Here is an 18,139-nt window from a genome sequence, read left to right on the forward strand (position 1 = left end):
TGCTGCATCTATGATATTGCCAGCGGTCCCTACCATTAGGGATTCTAAACGACCAAGCTACCTGCATCCCCCTCTCACTGAGGAGGAACGATGGCGCAGAAGGATTGGTAAACTATGCCTCTACTGTGCCAGTGGCGAACATCTCTTACAAAGTTGTCCGCTCCGCAGACCACAACATCCTATGGAGCAGCCTTCAGTGTGCTCCTCTCCAGACCCTAGATTGTTCTGCACAGCACCTCCTGTTGCTTTACTTCAGCCTAATCTGCCAGTTCCAGTTGCCACCTGTCCTGCGGTGCCAGTTCCAGTTGCCACCTGTCCTGCGGTGCCAGTTCCAGTTGCCGTCTGTCCTGCGGTGCCAGTTCCAGTTGCCGCCTGTCCTGCGGTGTCAGTTCCAGCTACTGCCTATCCTGTGATGCCAGTTCCAGCTACCGCCGGCACTGGGTCTCCGGCCATTGCCTCCTGTTCCGAGGTGCCAGCCTCTGCCTTCAGTCCTGAGTCCGCTGTGTCCGGTCCTGAGTCCACTGTGTCCGGTCCTGAGTCTGCTCCCTCTACTCCCGAGTCTTCAGCCGCTGCCTCTACTCCCGGGTCTTTAGCCGCTGCCTCTACTCCCGGGTCTTCAGCCGCTGCCTCTACTCCCTGGGCTTCAGCCGCTGCCTCTACTCCTGAGTCTTCAGCTCCAGAGGGGGCGCTGCCCTTACAGTCTCCTCCAGAGAGGGCTCTGTCCCTCCAGCCCATTCCAGAGAGGACCCTGTCCCTACAGCCTGTTCCAGAGAGGGCCCTGTCCCTCCAGCCCGTTCCAGAGAGGGCCCTGTACCTCCAGTCCCCTATCGAGTTGCCTGTCCATGCGGTTCAGCCCGGGTTGCCTCTCCATGCGGTTCAGCCCGAGTTGCCTGTACATGCGGTCCAGCCCGAGTTGCTTGTCCATGCGGTCCAGCCCGAGTTGCCTGCCCATGCGTTTCAGCCCGAGTTGACTGTCCATGCGGTTCAGCCCGAGTTACCACTTGGTACTTTCTGCATTGAGGCATCTCACAGTGCTGTTTGCTCTGAGGCATCTCACAGTGCTGTCTGCTCTGAGGCATCTCATAGTGCTGTCTGCTCTGAGACATCTCACAGTGCAATCCAGTCAGAGTTCTGTGCCCAGTACGGGCTTCCCATCAAGTGTGCCTAACTTGCCATCCCAGTCGGGACTCCTGCTCTGCCGTTCCAGTTGAGGACTCTCCAGAGACTGCTGCACAAGCTGGGTACTCTCCAGAGACTGCTATTGAGCCTGAATGCCCAAAAGCCTTTTCCGAGTCATCAGATCCTCCTCCAGTCTTCTTTGATGGAGACATCAAACAGTTTGTTATGGTACTCAAACTTTCCATGAAACAGTTTCAAGATTGTCCGGTTTATTTTGTTGATCAATTTAACCAAGTGGGTTCAATTATTATGTGTTTTAGAGGGGAGCCACAAACCTGGGACTTCTCATTACTAAATTCAGATGACCCCATTATTCATAATACCATGGACTGTTAATACTGTTTGTCAGAAGTAGACTCCATCCACAGTCAAGTCATTTGATTACGATTTGTCTGTGCCCGTTCCAGCCTGTGCGTCAGTTCCTGCACTTGTCCATAAGACCTCTATGAATGTGTCTTCCATCAGACAGTCTAGGTCACCTAGGGAGAAGGTTAACAAGAATGGAAAAACCTTTGCTTTGCCACTTCAGTCACAACAAACACCAACCTTGGTGACTGGCTTTTTGGGCATATCATCATCGGGTGATAAAATAAAAGGTCCTATCCCGACTCTAGGCTGGGACTCAGACTCTGAAATTGAATTTGTGGAGGATACTAGAGAGTTAGTGGACAAACTTTACAATTCTTCTGCTTCTGAAGAATCGGGTCTTCTCTGTACTCCATTAGAGAAGAGCCCAATTGTGTCTCCAGGGAGATCTTATAAAAAGAAAAAGAAGAGGAGAAAAACCTGAAGGGAGCATGTATGGAGCGTCTGGAATCCGCTCCTTAAAGGGGGGGGGGGTATGTTATGACTGCCTTTGTTTTGTATCTGGCAGCAGTACCTATAATCCATCAGAGGTGCTGCTGCTGTCCTGCACCTGAACTCTGCAACATGCCTGAAGGAGTTAATCTCCTTGTCTGATGCTAATTAGAACTGCACCTTGTACACTGTTTTAAGTACCTGCCTCTAGCTGTGCTCTGAGCAGTTCATCCATTTGTTCCTGGCTGCTGCTAACCTGCTCTTGTGCTATTTGGTATATACCTGCTGGACTGAACTTCTGTGTATGACCCCTGCCTGTACCTTGGACCTTGCCTGCTTGCCTGAGACCCTGAATCATTTGCCTGTACCTTGGACCACACTGTTTTGCCTGTTGCCCTGACCTTTTGAAAAGACTTCTGGACCTCGCCTATTTGCTTGATCTCTGCCTGGCTATTTGGATTTGTTTGTCTGGTCTCTATTTGATCCCTGGACTCTGTCTGCTTTCCTGGACAGCCTTGTGCCTTCTGGACTGGGGTAAACTTATTATACTTGTTCCTGACATTTTACTATACAGTCTCTTTTGGAACCTGTTATCCGTGGATTTGAGTTATCTTTGTTAATATATTTACCTGAATAAAGACACTTAGCCTTACACTTCCGTTGCACTTTGTGAATGCACTGGGATTCATAACAATGGACAAGACTTCAGAATGTAGCGCCCCCACTGTGAGCGGCAACAGTTGTGGTTGGGAACAAATTTTACCACCTGGTAAAGGACCACCATCCAGACCACATACAGTGATGGGCGACTCGAGCTTAATGGCAGGAAATCCCAAAGTACAAGCGAAATCCAGATCCAGAAAATTCCCTGCAGCACCGCTGTCTAGGAAAGCAGAGACAGATGTGGATTGTGCACCAAAGGAAATTACTGCAGGAACCAAGAGTGCTTTATTGGAAGATATAATCTGCAGACCTAGACAAACCTCTTCCACCATCTCTAGGCCTGTTCTTTTCCCGGCTGGTCTGACTTGTTGGCACAGTTTTGGAGGAGATGACACCAGTTGCCACAATATAGACAACGGGCTAAGGTTCGTCTCTGGGTTTTCTCTTCCGAAGAAAGGCGATAAGCACTTAGCTGCATGGGCTCAGCAGCTTCAAAAGGTGCAGCAGGAGGAGTCTAAAAAGAGCATGAGGTGACGGTAGTATCCCTCTCAGCTTTTCTCTCTTTAAATCTACGGTCAATTTTAATGACCAATTGCATTAGACTCTCCAGTGTAGCAGGAATAGGATATTACAACAGGGAGTCTTTTATGTGTTCCGAGAGACCCAAACGGAACTGGCTCCGGAGTGCCAGATCATTCCACTCGTTATCTGTGGACCAGCGCCTGAACTCAGCACAATATTCCTCAGCAGAGCGGTGACCCCGTTTTAGTGCCCTGAGATGTGATTCAGCCGATGCAGCTCTGTCAGGCTCTTCATAAAGCAACCCCAGGGCATCAAATAATGCATCAACGGACTATAGTGGAGGGCATGTGGAAGCAAGGCTAAACGCCCAGGACTGAGGATCACCCTGGAGCAGGGAGATAATGATGCCAACTCTTTGCTGTTCAGAGCCAGAGAAGCGTGGTCTCAAGCGAAAGTAGAGTTTGCAGCTCTCCTTAAAATTGTGAAAAGAAGCCTTGTCACCGTAGACGCGGTCTTGTAGCTTCAATTTGGGCTCCATTGCAGGACCCGGAAGGCCTTGCTGGGCTTGCGAGGCTCTGGTGGCCTCTTCCTGGGCAGACAAATGCTGAACTAGGTTCTGGACCACCTGTGATATGGTCTGGATCTGGCCTGCAACAACTTGGGCTGGAGTGGGGTTCGTCCCGCTTTCATCCATGGAAGCGAACTCTTCCAGAACTTCACTGACCGGTTATAATGCTACGACTTGTCATCAACCTGTAGAACCAGGTAGAGAGTTCTTCACCTCTAGCAGCCGCCTTTCCAGTAGAGCTCGTTATGCTCACAGGTACTTGGTTGCCCCCAGGACTTATACTCGCGGTTGTACAGGCAAGGACTTATACTCGCGGTTGTACAGGTGTATGAACGTACTGTAGCGTAGAGTAACGGGGTGTAGAATCTAGCATGGTCAAAAGATAGGCCACGGTCTGGGTCCAGGAGCAGGTATTGTGGTCAAGGCCAGGCAAGATGTCAGGACTGGCAGCAGACAAGGATAATCCAGGAATGAAGCAAGGGTCAGGGCAACAGGCAAGAATCAAGTCCACAAGAACAAAGCCAAAGGTCATACACAGGAAGCCTAATAGAAATATTTGTTCAAGCACAGCACCAGGCTAATACACAGAAAATTGGAACTATAACCGACAGGGAGGCTAAGCCATCCATGCCTTATATACAGAGACTGATCAATGGCAAAACACAGAGGACAGCATGATAATCGGCCCCAGGAGCTGTTTAATTAATTAATTCAAGTACTAGCGCACGCGCCCGGCTGCCCCTAATGTTGGGACGCGGCGCTATCACTCACAACGTCCCCACTCTTGTCTAGGAAACGGACGGGGCGAACCAGTAAGTGACAACCCGGTCGCCGAGGAGACGGCCGGGACACTTCCTGCAGGCTCGGAGAATCGCGGTGGCATGAGGATCGAGAGAGGAGGAGAAAGTAGTGGGGTCAAGAGCATCTAGATTGCACCTAGGAAAGCTAGATTTGGGTGAGAGGGGAGGGCAGGAGAAGAATGTAAGGGGTGCTAAAAATGGTACAAAGCGTGCAGCACAATCCCCTATCCCACCCCCAGTTACTCACCTGATCCCGAGGGAATACTATGGAAAACCACCTCCCATGATCTGAGGCTCGCCTTGCTCCTCCTCCTCCTGCACGCCACCGGTACGACCCTTGCACGGGGAAACAAACTGGAGGCTCTACTACCCTTCGACGAAAGGGCAATGTCCGAGGTGACGGCTGCGAGTCAGAGACACTGACTCTACCCCGGCTGCCGACACCTTATTTTGCTCTAGTCTAATACTTCGGCGCCGAGAGTACGAGGGCCTAGGAACAATCCCGCCCAAGTACTCCACCCACCAAAAGGTGGGAGCCCGTTCTGAAAAAGGGGACTTAGTGTTTTACTCACCTGATCACTCATCTCCTTAGCTCCTGACTCCTTGCGTCCTAACGTCACCTGTAATGACACTACCCAGCCTCCCACCAACTCCAACTGTGAGGCTATGGTGGGGCACTCTTACACTGTTACCAGCGGATCCACCAGGGACCTAACCACAAACCAACTAGGGGTCAGGGAGAGACTACGTTTGTCAGAATCACTAGGTGGAATTGATGATACCTGCCAGCAGTTGGCGCTACTGAGTACTTAGGCGCAGAGTCTAACACGCCCATGGTTTTCACCAGGAACCACCGCAAGAAGGTATGGACTTCGCTGCAAGGGACATGCAAGTCGCGGCCCTCAGTATCAGTCAGCTGGCGAGGTAACAATTGACAAAAAAGGAGAAAAATAAAAGTGTGTCTTAGAATAGAGGCACTCTAATGGCCAGAATTTTTTTAAATATATAACTTTATTAATTTGCATTCAAAAGTATATTATTTATTTATTATATGGAGAGTGTTTTCTCGTAGGCCTGTAGCGAAATATTAAAATAGAATGTGAATTGTATTTACCAGGTTAATATGTACTGTTAAGAAGGTAGAAACAGGAAAAAATACCTTGCTGCGCTGCTACTCTGAAGTATAGCTGATACTTCTAAATGTACTAAAGAGAACAAATTGGATTAACTGGGATGTCTGCCACCTTTGGTCATTGGCGGCATGACGTCCTATAAGTGATATATTATATTGTACCAATAGTCACTATATATGGTATGAACGTATTATACGGGACCCTTGAAATATAGTGAAATATAGAACTCAGTTATCCATTTCTAGTTATACTTTACAGGTCCACTTTTTTTAAAGTCTGTTTGGTAAGAAGTATTTTTGTATTTCAGAACAAGTGATATTTATTCAGAGCTAATGTTGCTCAATTACTGCAGCAAAAGAAGTTGCTTATTTATAAAGTTTCAGTGGGAATTGTTAATCCAATCCACATCAAACCATTACTATTGAGTAAAAGTTTTTCCCCCCAAATGTCTATTTCTAGAGTATTTGTATAGCTCAATTATTGTCATTGGTACATGTATATAATACTCAAAACTTCATTCACTCCACGTTTTAGGGACTGATTTTCTATCTAGTATATATTTACTTGTTCCTTAGTATAGATATCATTCATACAGAGCTACTTTTTTGGAATTCTCATTCACACATTACTTCAATGAAAAAGCGCTATATCTAATGAGCATCACTTCATAGCTACTTAGTAGTTGGTTGTCTCTCTAGATAATCTTAAATGCTTTCACAATCTAAATCTATCATGAGTAGCATACGCAGCGTCCGTTGACGCGCGTTTCGCTAAGAGGCTTTTTCGAGGCAAGCCGGGATGTGTGTTAATTGGCTTTATAAATGGGAAAATCCTCCCATAATTGCTGACGTCACTCAGCGACATTGATAGCAACCGTCCGGTCATGGGACTGCATCAGCCAATAATCTGATTTGCTGACGTCGCCTAACGATGTTGATGGCAACCGTCCGGTCATGTGACTGTATAAGCGAATTGTCTGATTTACTAGCGTCACTTAGTAATGTTAGTGGCGACCATCCAGTCATATGATTATTCCAGCCAATTAGTTGATTTAATTTCAGGTGAGGTATTTATCTGTATTGCAGTCATAAGAATGCTCTCTGTATTGTATGGTGGTCATAGGAATGCTCTCTGTATAGTATGGTGGTCATAGAAATGCTCTCTGTATAGTATGGCGGTCATAGGAATGCTCTCTGTATAGTATGGTGGTTATAGGAATGCTCTCTGTATAGTATGGGGTCATAGGAATGCTCTCTGTATTGTATGGTGATCAAACTAATGCTCTCTGTATTGTATGGAGGTCACAGGAATGCTCTCTGTAAGGTATGGCGGACACTAGGAGGCTCTTTATATTGTATGTGTGTGTATATATGTGTATGTATGTATATATATATATATATATATATATATATATATATATATAATTCATTTCGGGTGGTGGTGATAAGGGGGCCACTGTGATAAAGATGGCTCCATGGCACGGTGTGATAAAGGAGAAACTGTGATGGAGGGCACAGTGTGATGATTGGGCAGTGTGATACAGATGGTACCGTTACATTTATGTTTTAATTTGTTTCAGTGAGTTTTATTTCAATAACCAATTAATTTTTATACAGCTAGCATGTGATATCTGCATTTAAAGTACTTTGATTCTATGGAGGCTTATTACATAAAGATCCTTACAAAGCCAGACCGAGAAGAATGGGGAGGGAGGGGGCTTCAGTGCGGTCTAGAACTTGTAAAGCGCTAGCCACGCCCCCCACATAAGGTTGATCACGCCCACTCGACGACTGGCACTCCCACTTAGATGGGGGGCGCCGGTTCCCTGTCTCGTCCAGGGCACTAAAATGGCTAGTTATGGTAATGTCAATACTCCATCTCCTGGAGGGTCATCCGGTCTGGTGGAATGGGTTAAAGTATATGCCCCCATGGGAGAGAGCAGTGGGGGAAGCTGTGTCGGAAAAAGAGAGCCAAGTTTCAGTGATGGCTAGAAGGTAGAGGGGCCTATTTATCAAAGCTATCCGTCTTTTAATTTAGCGGTAAATCCTCGAAAACAACAGTTTTCGAGGATTATCGGCTAAATTACTATGTATTATTCTAGCATCGCTGCAGATATCTCAGATATCTGCTGCTTTGCATCTCTCATCGTTTTACTGAGCACTCCCCATAACAGTGCATGGGAAGTGCTCAGTAACTCTATGCAACAGTGACCGAAACTTAGCTTTCAACCATGTTAATATACGCCATCTGAAGCTGGCGAACATTAACATGATTGAAAACTTTCACTGAAAACAGCTCTGCTCAGAAGAGCAGAGCTGCACAGCGCATGTGTGAAGGGATCACATGATCCCTCCATGTCACTTTCCGCATGTTCTTCATTCAGGGATTTCTGTGCGCATGCCCGAGGTCACCGGTCGAAGCATGCGCAAAGGGATTGAAAGAGGGGTGAGCAGTGTGGAGAAGTGCCCCGGCGACAAGGCGGCCGAGAGGGAGGCGCAGGACAAAGCTACTCACCAGTCCAGCGGTGAGTATTCATTCCTCCCTGGAAAGGTCCCGGTGGCAGCGGGCAAATGAGCCAATCCCGGCTTACTTCCCGCTGCTGGCCAATCAGCGGCCGGGTCGGCGAACCAATCCTGGCTTGCCTCCGGCCATTCAAACTACTGGTGCCACCGCTAGCCAATCAGGGCTCGCGGCAACGGCTGATATCGTCAGTGTGCCCGCGGCTTTTTCTGTCGCCGGGCGCCAACGCGAGGGCTGTGCGGCGGCGGAGGGGAAGTAGGAGGACGTCGCGTCCAGACGTCCAGCAGCGGCGCGTCCAGACGTCCAGCAGCGGCGGAAGCGTTAGGGAGCCCTTGTAAGGGCTGTGAGCTACCCTGATGCCCGAAGACTTCAAGCAAGACGCCGGAGCAGAGATCGTCGGTGGGGAGCCCTTGTAAGGGCTAAGAGCGCCCCCGCAAAGCAGCCTTTGACAGCGCCAAACAGGAGAAGAGGCGCCGGCGGTTGGAGAGCCTGGAAGACCCGAAGAAGGCGGGTCAAGCTGAGTTTCCTGCGCGGAACAAGTGAGTACCAATTACTCTTTTAGCAGGACGCTAGGACCTGACGTAGAGTACGGAACACTCGGTTCCTAAGTAGGTACTAAGAAGAGTTCTGGAGCGGTTTATAGAACCCCATCCATCCGTCCGGAAGGGCACCCAAGTTCAGGACAAGACGGGCTTAACGGCCGCGGGCGCAGGCCTGTGGGGCACAGCGTCTCAGGACGTGAGAGTGGTCGGTCTAAGGTAACGTCCGGTGTGGTGAGTTCCATAGCGGTCCCTCTGGATCGGGTAAGTAACAGAGGTGTTGGGAAGGGCTGTCATTGTGCTGTCTCTCTTGTCTTACAGGTGCTGATCGGAAGACAAGGTAAGTGGAAGGAACCAAAGGGGGCACCAACGGAGAGTTAATAAATTTGAGAAACTTTTGAATCCGCATCTATGGGATGGGGATTGAAAAGTTTATACTGAAAAAGCGTAGGGTAATAATAGACCCCTAAGAGAGATGGAGATGAAGAGGTTGCGGACAGAGGGCAGTTTATTGCACATGACACTGCAGTTCCAGAGGGCACAGGAGAAAGCGAGGGAGGGAAGTGGGGAGATATGGATGAGATTGGCAGGGTTACTTGAGCGGGGAGGTGGGTTGTGATTAGGGTAGGACGGGGGGAGCTGGGGGTGAGGATGGGTATAGGACTTGAGCAAGGAGACATGGGGCGCATTTATCAATCATCGGCAAAAGTGAGAAATAGTTATCAATCCTTATCGCATGGATAAGGATTGAACTATTTCTCAAATTTATGAACAACAGATCATAGGAACAGCTGTTTCGAAAAACTGCTGTTTCTGTGATTACAAAAAAATCATACTTACCCCCCCTCTTCGGAAGCGCTGTCTCCGGATCTACTCCTCGTTCTCTTCATCCTTCAATTGCGCATGTGCATTTCGAAGAACTGCACATGCGCACAGAGATCCCTGCTCTGTCTCTGCAACTATCGTTGCAGAGATAGAGCTGTAAGTGACAGGGAGGGATCCTGTGATCCCTCCACACATGCGCTGCCCAGCTCTGCTCTTCGGAGCAGAGATGACAGCATTGGATTTTTTCGGAACTTGTTAGATTTGAGCTGGGAGCAGTCACCATACTGTTGAATGTCAACTACTCCTAAAAACGAAGATGAGTGCAAAGCAGCAGATATCCACGATATCTGCTGCAATGCACCTTTCATAAATTTGCGGAGGACACCCAGGAAGCTTAATTTGCCGGTAAGAGCACTATCATGCTTTCTTAAATATACCCCATGGTGAGAGACAGAGGGTAGATAAAGGAGAGGGAATGGAAGGACTGCATGGAGTGGAGGAGGGGTATATGAGAAGGGGAGGGGAGCATGAGGGAACAAAGAGTTGTGCGTGTTTATGATGACCACAGTTTAGCTTAAAAAGGAACAAAAAGATTGTAACTGTGCTCTAACACTGCCCACAAATTATGTTACATGTGAAAACTTAAGTTGTGTTATTTTATGTGTCTCTGGATAAAAGGTAATCTGTCTGCTCTATATTGCTTGGCATCTGTGAGGATACCAGGGTAACGCATAGCCCATGTTTGTTGCCAGCTTACTGACTGGCCCAAAAGCAACCTTATTTGCCAAGCTATCACCTGCCTCAGAAAGGGAAACCTTTTGTCCTATGATATAACCCTGAGAGACCATATTCTAATGGCACGGTGACATACATGGTTATACTATACACGTGGAGCATTTTGGAGAAGTGTGACTGGCATATTTCAGAGAACAGGGGGACTCCAACGGGTACTGGACCTTTATTGATGCTGCTGGGTACTTGTGTGATGGATTGATATCGGCTTAGTTTTAAGAGAATACCAATAAAAATAAGAAAAAACTAAAATGTGAAGAAAGTGTTGACTGCAATTTCTGGCTGTTCGGTGGCAACAAATGATCGGCGGATCCCAATAACTGGTGGTGAGCATGGGGTTAATGGTGGCTGTTTTTCCCACACAGTAAATATAACATCTGTTTGAACGCTGCGTGGAAACAAAGTAATGCTTTCCCGCTCAAATTCATTCCCGAGTTGCTAATAAGACTTAGTATACCGTTGATCTGGGAAGTACGTTACTACTGGCGGGTTAATTTGAAATAGTCCACAGTTTATTTTAAGCCAATCAAAGGAGGGGGGAATGCTTAACTCATCCAATCATCGTGCAGCGCTATGTATAAATAGGATTGTTAAGCTGCCGTCTTTAATATTCATTATAATTTTGAATAATGGCTAGAACTAAGCAAACCGCTCGCAAGTCCACCGGCGGGAAAGCTCCCCGCAAGCAGCTGGCGACCAAAGCTGCCAGGAAAAGCGCCCCAGCTACTGGCGGCGTGAAGAAGCCTCACCGCTACCGTCCCGGCACTGTTGCTCTGCGAGAGATCCGCCGCTACCAGAAGTCCACCGAGCTGCTGATCCGCAAGTTGCCCTTCCAGCGCTTAGTACGTGAGATCGCCCAGGACTTCAAGACCGACCTGCGCTTCCAGAGCTCAGCAGTCATGGCTCTGCAAGAGGCCAGCGAGGCTTATCTGGTGGGGCTCTTCGAGGACACCAACCTGTGCGCCATCCACGCCAAGAGAGTGACCATCATGCCCAAAGACATCCAGCTGGCCCGCAGGATCCGAGGGGAGAGAGCATAGATACTCGTCCCTCCTACGTACACAGCACAAAGGCTCTTTTCAGAGCCACCAAATGCGCATTCGAACGAGCTGTATCCTCCCATCTACCCAGCTTTCCGACATTATATGACCTGGGAGGGGCGGGTGCTTTATACATGTTGAGATCTAAAACCTGTTTTAAAAGTTATCCCGTTTTTTTAAGTGTTACTGTAACGTCCCTAAAATTCATTTTAACAACAGTTCTCCCTTCGGTGCAGGACGAAACATTGCCTGGGTCTATACTGATTCCTAGAGTAACTAAAGTACGTCTGGGTTACCCAATGGGCGAGAGCGGATTCATTCTACAAGCCGTTAAATAGATACTGCAAGACAGACAAAATATTAAATTGAAGTCGGCTTATTTAGAACGTTGGCTGGTAGAATTGTATGTATTGTAATAAACATTCGTACAGGGGATGGTGGTGGTACAGTATAGGAAAACCTGTTATCCATGACTTACAGGGAATGTGAATACAGCCCGATCAGAGAGAAGGTGGGTGGCTCTGAAAAGAGCCTTTGTGGTCTCAGGATATCACGGGTGAATTATTTGGCGCTGGTGTATTTGGTGACGGCCTTGGTGCCCTCGGACACGGCGTGCTTGGCCAGCTCTCCGGGCAGCAGCAGACGTACGGCGGTCTGGATCTCCCTGGAGGTGATGGTGGAGCGCTTGTTGTAGTGAGCCAGGCGGGAAGCTTCTCCAGCAATGCGCTCAAAGATGTCGTTGACGAAGGAGTTCATGATGCCCATGGCCTTAGAGGAGATGCCGGTGTCGGGGTGGACCTGCTTCAGCACCTTGTAGACATAAATAGCATAACTCTCCTTCCTGCTCTTTCTCCGCTTCTTGCCATCTTTCTTCTGGGTCTTGGTGACGGCTTTCTTTGAGCCCTTTTTGGCTGCTGGGGCAGACTTGGCTGGTTCAGGCATTATAGCGACAAAACGATCCCAATCACAATGTGCAGAAACTGTTCCTGATACCTCCCACAGCCGCTCTATTTATAGGCAGCCCATGTAAATGAGACCCACAGTCTGCTCTGTGCACTACTGGATGTTGTGCGATGTCAAATCCCACCCGCTGCTGCGGATTGGTGTTTGTTTGAACTTGAGCGGCACTAGCTAATTTGATAGCGGACCAATGAGAGAAGGGTGTCTGTCCCTACAGCGTATAAATATACGGAGGCGGGACAGATAGCCTTATTGTTGTAGATTGACTTACACATAAGTTGAAATGTCTGGAAGAGGCAAACAGGGCGGTAAGACCCGTGCTAAGGCCAAGACTCGCTCATCTCGAGCCGGTCTCCAATTCCCGGTCGGTCGCGTTCACCGTCTGCTGAGGAAGGGGAACTATGCGGAGCGTGTGGGAGCTGGCGCCCCGGTGTATCTGGCAGCGGTGCTGGAGTACCTGACTGCTGAGATTCTGGAGCTGGCTGGGAATGCCGCCCGTGATAACAAGAAGACCCGCATCATCCCCCGTCACCTACAGCTGGCTGTGCGCAACGATGAAGAGCTCAACAAGCTACTCGGTGGGGTGACTATCGCCCAAGGAGGAGTCCTGCCCAACATCCAGGCCGTCCTACTGCCCAAGAAAACCGAGAGCCATAAACCAACCAAGAGCAAGTAATTTCCTGCTGGATAATTGTCCCCACAACACAAAGGCTCTTTTCAGAGCCACCCACCCCGTCCCTAAAGAGCTGATCCACGACTATAACATCCCGCTTTAGCTGTGTGTTAACTCGAGTTAGACGAGGTTACATTGTAATGCTCGTTAGATAACGGACACAGTTGAACTAAACTCCCCCATCCAGATTGGCGGTGTCGTCTATTAAACAAAAGTGAACCATATATGGCACTGTCACGGTGCACTGACGTTACGTTTAAACAAGCTGCAGACACTTTATAATAAGACGGCAGGAGTCAGTATATACGGCTATAATCTCTTTTCTCGCACCACCGCCGGAAAGAAACAGCTACTCTAGAGCTCAGCTTCATAGCGCACACATCCACCCCCATAGAGTAACAGAAAAGTGTGTGTGGAGGGGGATATATACTATATAGCTCTGTCGAGACCGAGTGAGTGGCTCTGAAAAGAGCCTTTGTGTGATTGACAGGAGTGCGGCTCCAAGTTACTTCTTCTTAGGAGCAGCCTTCTTCGGCTTAGCTGCCTTTTTAGCCGGGCTCTTGGCTACTTTGGGCTTAGCTGCCTTTTTAGCCGGACTCTTAGCCACTTTGGGCTTAGCTGCCTTTTTAGCCGGGCTCTTGGCCGCCTTCTTGGGTTTCACAGCAGGTTTCGGCTTCTTAGGGCTTTTTACTGCTTTCTTGGCTGCTGCCGGTTTCTTGGCCTTTTTCGGGCTCTTGGCTGCGCTGGGAGACTTCTTCGGGGACTTGGGCACTTTCTTGGCTGCCGCTTTCTTGGGTTTAACCACCGCCACCTTCTTCTTAGCTGCCTTATCCTTGCTCTCCAGCTGCTTCTTGTTGAGCTTGAAGGAACCGGAGGCGCCGCTGCCTTTCACCTGGATCAGGGTCTCTTTCGTCACCAAGCTCTTGAGCGCCACTTTCAGGCGGCTGTTATTCTTCTCCACATCGTAACCTCCAGCAGCGAGGGTCTTCTTCAGGGCGGCCAGGGAAACACCGCTGCGCTCCTTGGATGCGGACACGCATTTAACAATCTGCTCAGACACGCTTGGACCGGACGTTTTGTTGCCCTTCTTGGAGCTTCCTGCAGCTGCTTTCTTCGGCTGACGCTTTCCCTTGACGGGGGCCTCTGCTGGAGCAGCGGGCGCTGCGGCGGGAGCTGTCTCTGACATTTTCCGTGCACCAAATAGAAACAAAACTTTTACATGCAGATAATCATCAACTGAGTTGTTATATAGAGCCCAGGAATGCGAAGCCATTGGCTGTGGTGAAGAGCCAATCATGTGCGCAGATTCCGGGGGTATTGTTACCACGCCCATTATCCTCATGGACGCCGTTCTAGAATGTCGGCTCCCGCTTTGTGTTTCTATGGCTGAAAGAAATGAGTTTAATATGAAGTGTAATAATACCGGCTCGTTGTCCTTTATTTCATCAGCACATTGTGACGCCCTTTCGTCGTGTGTAGACTTTTTATATTGAGGAACCCCGGGCAAATACACTGAAAATACACCCAACACCCCCATCTCCCTAAATCTCCTCTCTGTATCTTAACTTATGATCAAATACGTGGATGCGCCCAAAGAAAGCTCCCGGATCCCCCAGTGACTGAGCAGAGTAAACCTTCCTACTTCTCCTTTTATGTCATGTTTCACTTCTCACGTCTTATTTCTACCTTTTTAAACCTTCAGACTCCTGTGAGACTGTCACGTTACACAGATGTTCCATACTGACAGGCATACAGTCATGCACCACAATCGTCAGCTCTGAATATGTCCAGTAATCACTATTCCCGATTTAACATTTGCGACAGTCTCCTACCAGACAACACTGAAAGGATGGTCACACGGCAGTTTGAACACGGAGCATGCAGAATGCAGCCACCGCCGCTGAATAAATGGTCACAGACTGGTACAGAAAGTGAGTGAAAGTGCAAGCAGCGCTTTATTCCCAGCCTGAGAGCTCAGAAAACAGAAACATATACTGAGTTAACCGAACACATCTACGTTCTGCGTTCTAACAACAAAAGGTCGCCCTGATTGACATTACAGGACCAAAATATAATTGTACTACAACGGCCTGAAAACTGGCAGTGTTGGTATGACTCAGGAACCTGTTGCTTGGTGCTCCTCCCCTATTTCCCTCAAGTTCCCAATCAGGTCCGCCTCTCCTGTATAAAAGGACAGCTTGTCTAGCGTGTAACTTAGTTCGTTTGTTGTAGACGGAAAGAAGATTACCTTTGAACATGTCTGGCAGAGGGAAAGGCGGTAAAGGACTCGGAAAAGGAGGCGCCAAGAGGCACAGGAAAGTCTTGCGGGATAATATCCAGGGTATCACAAAGCCCGCGATCCGCCGCCTGGCTCGTAGAGGAGGTGTGAAGCGTATTTCTGGCCTCATTTATGAAGAGACCCGTGGGGTGCTGAAGGTTTTCCTGGAGAACGTCATCCGGGACGCCGTCACCTACACTGAGCACGCCAAGCGGAAGACTGTCACCGCTATGGATGTGGTCTATGCTCTGAAGAGACAGGGCCGTACTCTGTATGGATTCGGAGGCTGAGCACTGACTCCTCTCGTCTAATTTCATTACACACACAAAGGTCCTTTTCAGGGCCGCCCATCTCTTCCATTAGAGAGCTGTAATATTGCCCTAGTACTCGGTAGAATGTGTGGAATTCTCCCCACTATATATCGGTGATCTGTTTAACTTTTGTATCCTCGAGGATACACGATTAGCTATTTGAAACATATGCAAAGGTGATCGCTGCGTGTCAGTGTTGCCTTAGAAAAGTTTGTTAATAAGAGACTATCGCGTCCTGCTGGTAACAATGCACGATTGTAAAGCATACCAGATTATATAATAATTACATCTTGCACAGATACCTTTGCTGAGTAAATGTGACCAGTGGTATTGCAGTCTGTGTAAAACATTAAACGGTGCAACTCACGATTTGAACAATATATTATCTTTCCAGAAAACTCTAAATATGTGTCCCTATAATTGATATCTTGGTGCAGACTTTATAATATATGTGAGGTCTGGTAAGAGCAGGGAGATGGCATGAATGAAAGTAAAGTTTAAGTCAGCCTGGCTCATTCCCTCTTACATTTCAAAGGACAGCAGAAAGCATTCACCACAGAACTGGGTATTTGTTTTAATCATACATACAATAGTTTTAATTCATAGCATGGGACAATGTAGCACTGTGAAAATGGAGATGTGATTGCCACTGTTCATGCAGCGGTTATGATACATAGTAAATATAATATGTGATTTGACACTGTATATTAAATCTGTTCTTTGTTTCAGTCTGTACACTTCCCTGCATTCTAAGAGAGACTGTTACAATGTGCCTCAATACAGATGTTAGTCCTGTTTTTGTATTGTGACATATTAGCTGTATAACTGACATATTAGCTGTATAACATTGTTCTCTCTTTATTAGGAGCGAAGATTAGGGGGAGAAATTATATTCATAAATAATGGACACATGTTTGTTAAGTATTAATATCAATTATAGGAAGTATATTTAGGAAGGATTAGATTTTTCTTATGTGGATTATAGGAAACATGCATGCGCTCTCGGATCACATGGTCCCTTTGTGTGTGATTGGCAGCCCCCCTCTCTGATCTGGATCCCTGGTGTCTTGTTATGTGTTAAGAGTTACTTCAATGACAGGACATTGTTTACAGTGAAAGCTTTTGTCTCCTATAGCGGTTCATTGCAGCTTTAAAGTTATGTCATAGATGAGGTTGCTTTGCATTCCACTACATGTCACATAGTAGTACAGGCAACTTTATCCCTGATATCACATTTCATATATTTGGCTCATAATCTCGACAGCCAGCAAACCAGTCAGACAGCCAGCCACAGGGTTAACCAGGAGATAGGCATCGAGAAGCCCCGTCTGCCAATGGGTTACTTGCAATTGGGGATTTGGGGTTGGGGAAGTCACCCAACGAATGTCAGACAACAACTCTGCTACCACTATTTTGCACATATGCGTGGCCCAATTTCTCCCCTGTTGCCTCATACTTTGCTACATGACAGTGTCAACCTCCACTCTAGCTGAGTGACCGCACTAATGAGTTCCAATGGGACATCCAGGAACTGTGTACTGCTGTCTACCCCACCACCAGAACCAGGTGAGATCCTTACGGGACAGATCAGTGGCTTAGGCCAGAGTCTTTGGACCTGGAGGAGGAAGATGTGCTTGGGATAAGTCGAGACACTGAGTAACAAGGGTTAAATGTGTGCAAGAAGTGGCATAGTTTTATAACAACTGCGTTCAATACACCACTGGGTACACACCGTAAATTTTAGTGTTCAACTGCCAGGGAAGGGAGATGCAAGACCTATCACTCACTCACATCCCCTGATAATGAAGAAAATGGAACCAACCAGCTGTGTCTAGCAGCAGTAACCACCAGTTGGGGGTAGCTCACAATGTGGTTAGCAAACGGTTGCACCAAGGTCTGTCGCTAGCAACGTCAGGAGCATGACGCTTGGGACAGAGGGTGCAGGTATGCATGAAGAGGCTGAGCTACAAGTTGAGTGATCGCTGACAGGTAACACCGTACGTAGTCTGAAGGCACATGTATCCAGATGGCCGGTGCATGATATAGTGCCCGAACATGGAGATGGACGGGTGACAGTACAGCACAGGAATATGCTGCGACCCTGTTTATTTTCAGAATCACACTTGGTGGTACCAATTGCGGAAGAACAAGTTGACCCACTGGTGGTGATGGAGGACTTCTGGTTCATGTTCCCACACATTGAGGATGTAGCAAATCCCCCACCTGCCAAAGATACGGTCATCCAGACCCCTCTTCCAGTCCTAGTAGGAGACAGCCCCACAGGGCCTTGCCCGCTATCCTGCCTCCCATAAGGCCCCTGAGGACAATCTTGGGTAGCCCCAGCAACCGGATTGCAAGTTACGTGTGGTCTTAGACTCTCTTTATAGGGACTACAAAGGACAAAACAGTGGGAGTTTAAGAGCCAGGACTGGCGACACTTTGGTTCCGGTTGCATCACGGTCCATCGAACTGCGTGTGGATGACGTCATCCGGTGATATCCCTAGACGGCACGTTATTGGAACAACGCGGCTCCCCTT

General features: G+C 48.1%; 5 protein-coding genes across 5 annotated transcripts; 3 read left to right on the plus strand and 2 right to left on the minus strand.

Moving 5' to 3' along the window:
* The first annotated feature begins 10,966 nt into the window (after nucleotides 1–10,966).
* Nucleotides 10,967–11,431, plus strand: LOC142149782 (histone H3). Its single transcript, XM_075205090.1, has one exon. It carries the CDS (start codon nucleotides 10,969–10,971, stop codon nucleotides 11,377–11,379), a length of 411 nt encoding a protein of 136 aa, XP_075061191.1. The 5' UTR covers nucleotides 10,967–10,968; the 3' UTR covers nucleotides 11,380–11,431.
* Nucleotides 11,432–11,893: 462 nt separating this feature from the next.
* On the minus strand, nucleotides 11,894–12,346 carry LOC142149783 (histone H2B 1.1). The gene has a single exon (XM_075205091.1). It carries the CDS (start codon nucleotides 12,319–12,321, stop codon nucleotides 11,941–11,943), a length of 381 nt encoding a protein of 126 aa, XP_075061192.1. The 5' UTR covers nucleotides 12,322–12,346; the 3' UTR covers nucleotides 11,894–11,940.
* Nucleotides 12,347–12,622: 276 nt separating this feature from the next.
* On the plus strand, nucleotides 12,623–13,015 carry LOC142150633 (histone H2A type 1-like). Its single transcript, XM_075205830.1, has one exon. The coding sequence runs from the start codon at nucleotides 12,623–12,625 to the stop codon at nucleotides 13,013–13,015; it is 393 nt and encodes a 130-aa protein (XP_075061931.1).
* A 480-nt stretch (nucleotides 13,016–13,495) lies between these two features.
* LOC142149784 (histone H1.01-like) lies at nucleotides 13,496–14,198 on the minus strand. Its single transcript, XM_075205092.1, has one exon. The coding sequence runs from the start codon at nucleotides 14,196–14,198 to the stop codon at nucleotides 13,518–13,520; it is 681 nt and encodes a 226-aa protein (XP_075061193.1). The 3' UTR covers nucleotides 13,496–13,517.
* Nucleotides 14,199–15,268: 1,070 nt separating this feature from the next.
* LOC142150634 (histone H4) lies at nucleotides 15,269–15,580 on the plus strand. The gene has a single exon (XM_075205831.1). It carries the CDS (start codon nucleotides 15,269–15,271, stop codon nucleotides 15,578–15,580), a length of 312 nt encoding a protein of 103 aa, XP_075061932.1.
* The last annotated feature ends 2,559 nt before the right edge of the window (nucleotides 15,581–18,139 follow it).

The sequence above is a fragment of the Mixophyes fleayi genome, chromosome 4 (assembly GCF_038048845.1).
Source record: "Mixophyes fleayi isolate aMixFle1 chromosome 4, aMixFle1.hap1, whole genome shotgun sequence".
Classification (NCBI taxonomy): domain Eukaryota; kingdom Metazoa; phylum Chordata; class Amphibia; order Anura; family Limnodynastidae; genus Mixophyes; species Mixophyes fleayi.

Bases quoted from the DNA above. Each gene is read 5' to 3' on its own strand.
- LOC142149782 (XM_075205090.1), top strand. From the start codon at position 10,969: ATGGCTAGAACTAAGCAAACCGCTCGCAAGTCCACCGGCGGGAAAGCT.
- LOC142150634 (XM_075205831.1), top strand. From the start codon at position 15,269: ATGTCTGGCAGAGGGAAAGGCGGTAAAGGACTCGGAAAAGGAGGCGCC.
- LOC142149784 (XM_075205092.1), bottom strand. From the start codon at position 14,198: ATGTCAGAGACAGCTCCCGCCGCAGCGCCCGCTGCTCCAGCAGAGGCC.
- LOC142149783 (XM_075205091.1), bottom strand. From the start codon at position 12,321: ATGCCTGAACCAGCCAAGTCTGCCCCAGCAGCCAAAAAGGGCTCAAAG.
- LOC142150633 (XM_075205830.1), top strand. From the start codon at position 12,623: ATGTCTGGAAGAGGCAAACAGGGCGGTAAGACCCGTGCTAAGGCCAAG.